Source organism: Empidonax traillii, unplaced genomic scaffold, assembly GCF_003031625.1.
Source record: "Empidonax traillii isolate 1590-97213 ecotype Southwest subspecies unplaced genomic scaffold, ASM303162v1 scaffold208:size1045274, whole genome shotgun sequence".
Taxonomy (NCBI): domain Eukaryota; kingdom Metazoa; phylum Chordata; class Aves; order Passeriformes; family Tyrannidae; genus Empidonax; species Empidonax traillii.
The window spans coordinates 308,906-313,268 of NW_020955401.1; the positions used below are offsets into that span (position 1 = coordinate 308,906).

General features: G+C 45.8%; 1 protein-coding gene across 1 annotated transcript in view; it reads right to left on the bottom strand.

Moving 5' to 3' along the window:
* LOC114059199 (uromodulin-like 1) overlaps window positions 1–4,363 on the bottom strand; it is a 28,308-nt gene that overhangs the window by 7,346 nt on the left and 16,599 nt on the right. Inside the window, 1 exon segment of the mRNA XM_027887385.1 lies at window positions 1,870–2,089. Coding sequence (XP_027743186.1) covers window positions 1,870–2,089 — 220 coding nt within the window.

Sequence of the window (4,363 nt, forward strand, 5' to 3'; positions counted from 1 at the left end):
TCTTCTTTTAAAATGTAAAACCTATCATGTAACCTCGCTTGGAAAAATAGTATAAAAGTTGCGTTCGAAATGTGGGTCTTCGGGTACTTGTCTTTGGACATGAGTCCACGAGAACCCCGGGCCCTGAATTAAAGCACCGCATAAACTGGCACTTTGTTGGTTTGTGTTCTCTTTATCGGGCAGCAGTTTCACAGGGAACACACTGAGGAGAAACCCAAAGGAATCATTTTGGATTCAGGGAGTCCTGGAGATGAAAACAGTTGGTGGCTCAGAGAGTATTGGGTGAGAGGCATCACCTTCACTTGCTGTACTCTTACACTTCTCCAGGAATTGGCTCCTGGCTGCTACTGAGGATGTGATACTGGGCCTGACTCATCACACATCCCTTTCTCTTTTCTTACCATACCTCTCACAACAGATTTCATTGTCTCTATTCATCCTGGCAATAAACTTAATAATTTATGATTCTTCAAAGAGAGATGCAATTGCTCCACTCCCTTCAGTTGTGCTGTCCCTTCTGACTTCTCATCCCTGCTTTTCACAGTTGAATTCACTGTCACTAAACCAAGAACAAAGCCTTGTCGTGGCCAGGCTCCACAGAGGATCCCAGTGTGGGATCAGAGGATCTGTGTGGGTTTACTGCCAAAGGTCACATCCCGGGGCTCTCTCAGGGGTCAGGAAACAAAAAACACCCCGTTATACAAATCTTTCCTTCATGTGCTTCACCCTTTATTTTCCACATTTGACTCAGGAAACTCGTGTCAAACAAATGCTCCTTTGGGAGAGCTAAGAAATAAACCCCTTTTCTCTGCCCCTAAGGAGGAGCGGAGGAGTTGGCCGTGCTCCTGGCTAAGAGTGGTGCTACTGGAAGCCAGCTGGTTTTCTGCAATCCAAGTGACAGTCCAGAGCTATTGCCTTCCTCCTCCACGCTCTTCCAGTCCCAGGATCAATAACAGTTGTAAAGTATTTTGGCCCACATCAGCATCCTGCAGTTCAGTATCTGCTGCCACTCTGATATTTGTGGGCTTTGGGTGCGATTTGTCCCTTCTGGTTTTTTCCTGTCCTGTTCTCCTCAACCACCGTATGCTCTGCACCTTCAAAACTCCAAAAGGAGTTTTCCCTGCTCACAGTAAATAAGCTTTTAAGGGCTCAGCACACTGGGAGAGAAGAATAAGCCCTTCTGTTGGCTTTGGCAACTTTCTGAACTCTGGCTGTCTCTGCCAGCTGGGAAACCTGAAGCCAGAACTTAGTCCTTTGAAGATAAAAATGGTGATTACTGAAGATCAAACAAAGGCCTCATTTAACATAAATTCCATGTGTGTTTCTTTAGTCCTATTTACAAGAAGGACATTTGGGAATTCCTCTGGCTGGGTTTCCAGAGTGAAGATGTTAGATTTCTTTGCTTAAACCCTGGCCCAGATACAGCCCCACAGTCTTGAAGCACAAAACTGTCTAGAGGGCATGTGTATCCAAAGGCTACAAATATTCCAGAGTAATCCTATCTTCAGTTTAGCACGAGAAAGATATGGCAAACTTCCAGCTGGGGACAGAGAGGAGAGGGAGGAAAATAAATAGGGAAACTAAGGGCTCAACTCCTAAAACACAGAGGAGGGAAGCAGTGCCTGCAGGTACCTGGGGACAGCCAGTGCTCCTTTGTCTGACCCTTCCAGGCTTGTGGATAAAGCTCGTGGAGGAGCTCTCACATCACGGCTTTCCCTCCAACAAACCACATACTTTTCCTCCCTGTAAAGTACAGTTTGTGAAGAATGCTGGTGATATTGTGTGTGATCAAAATAAAAACCCTGTTTTCTTCTTTGGAAAAATAATAATAATAATAATAATAATAATAATAATAATAATATAAATTACCTCCTTGTGCAGTGTTTTGCTGATCCACCAAAATCGTGGAACTGCTGTGCAGGTAGGAAAGCACTGGGGCAAATGTGGAGGCATCGACTGGAAACTCGGGATCCTGCATAGCTATTCTGAGCCTGACAATGACACTTCCAGCCTTCAGGGATTCAATCTGCACTTTCAGCTTCCCAGATTTGCACAAAGCAGAAACGTCGGGCGGAAATGAATTTTCAAGCTGAGCAAAGGGAGAGAAGCGTCGACAATTAGGAAGCCAAGAGGAAAACCTCCCTTAAAACTGAGCTGGGGTGCTACACTTTTAAAGATTTGCGCATGCACGACATAAAAAATGTTGTAAAGCAAGTCCCAAAGCATTTCAGAAATCTTACTTTTCAGAGATTATTGAGGCACAAAGTAATGTGAGCCTCCTTGGTGCACCCTTTGAAAATGGTATCCGTCTGACCACTGGCCTTACAAACCAAACTTCCATTTTATCTCATGGGAGAAGGTTTCCCTCTGGTCCTGTTTGCCTGGGCCAGAGCTGAACTGGCCCAACCTGTGTTAGCTCTGCATGTCACGTAAGTGTTTTGTCCCAAGCCTCCTGTATACTCACCCCTGCACTCCCAGACTCTGGAACTGGATCATCTCCACTGTGACTTGGCCAGTCGCTGGCTTGATTTTGACCACTACCAGCCAGGAGTCCCCCCAGTGAGGGTTTGACTCTGAAAATGACCCTGGGGTCAGGCCCAACAGGCAATCCCAGTGTGACCACCATGTTTTGGGAGACCCAACTGCGTGGGTGCAGGCTAGTTTGTGCCAGAGAATGGCTCGGGAAGTGTTTCATTTACCAGTGTGGGCCCAGATTTAGTTCCGAGGGACTATCTAGAACTCACCAGTTCAAGTTCATCCAATAATAAAGAAATCTCAGGGTGAGAGACAAGAAAAATGGGGGTGGATAACTTCATTAAAATGTGTTTGAGACCGCCCAGCTTCAAGGCAATATCACAGTTACATCATGGTTAATTACCAACCTGGTGAGCAGTCACATCATCTGAACATTAGGGCTGGCACACTGCTGTCAGTATTAGAGCTGTGCAGGAATTGGAAGGTTTTCCTTACACCTCCAGAAGGCAGCTCCTTGCTTGAGCCTTTGTTCCTTCATACACCTCAAAGCATGCCTTTGAGCACACACTGCAGAGCCATAAATCAGCACAGCTTTGCTCCCATTCAGTCAGAGTTTGCTCCAAAAAATTCCTACAAACAAGCTGTTTGACTGGTCTAAGCTCACATCGGGGTGGGGAGGCAAGAAAAAGAGGAGAGAGGAAGCGAGAGGGGGATGTTGTGCTCCCAAACACCCAGGGAGGCAGAGACAACACAGATGGGAAATGCTCCTTTTCCTTCACAACCCCACGATGCCAATTAGATCTGCATTAGTCTCAGAGAAGATTCACTCACCAAAATCCTCCCACACGACAAAAGTGAACAATTTTCAACTGTGGGAAATGAAACCGTGTCAGGAGGTTCAACTTGCAGTTTCTCATGAGCAAACTCCTGCTGCCTTTGAAACTAAAGCTCCATTACTGGTGGGTTTTTTTTCCCTCAGATTTAATTTCACTTATGTTTATGAGTCACCCTTTGTTTTGGGAAAGTCTCGTTTTGGGTGTAGATCCCAATTCCTCTGTATGGGCCCTGTTGTCTGCAGCAAAACCATAGGAGATTGCTCCATCTGAAATTCCCCCTCCCCCCCACTTTTTTGGGAAGCTGAGAGCTGGTAATAGGCTTCATGACTCAAGTTTTGTTTGATCACTATACCTGAGCATGGACAGTGGCCACAAGTGTGCAGGCAGTGAATGTGGCTGGAGAAGAAAGCCTGATCCAGCCACCTTTCCTAAAAGAAGAAAGAGCTTTGAGAGCAGCCAGACATTTATTGAGACGACAGCGCTGATATGAATGCCAGGAATGTCATTTCAATAATCCATTAGAAAGCCTCAGCCACCAATGGTGATATGGGGATGATGGAAGGCTTCCTGAGGTGCAGGCTGATATAAAACTTCTGTCTTCTTCAAGCTGACTTCCAGACCAAAAAGCTCAGCAGCCTCTGCAAAGCAGGATGTTAAACGCTGCAGGGCTACTTCTGTGTGGGCGACGAGAGCGGCATCATCAGCATAAAGCAGCTCACGGATAAGATGATTTAAGGTCTTAGAGTGGGCCTTCAGTCGCCTTAGATTGAAAAGGCTCCCGTCGGTACGATATCGAATGTAGACACCGTTTTCAAAATCGAGGTCCCCATATCACCATTGGTGAAACAACACTCAAATCAGTCCAACAGTTTAATTATCTGGGAAGCATCATCTCCTCAGACGGTAAGATTGATGCTGAAATTGACAACAGGTTAGCAAAGGCATACAGTGCCTTTGGTAAACTCCGTAAAAGAGTGTGGCAAAACAAACACCTGAAGAAAAGTACTAAGATCAGTGTTTACAGAGCCATCGTGCTGTCTACTCTTCTATAT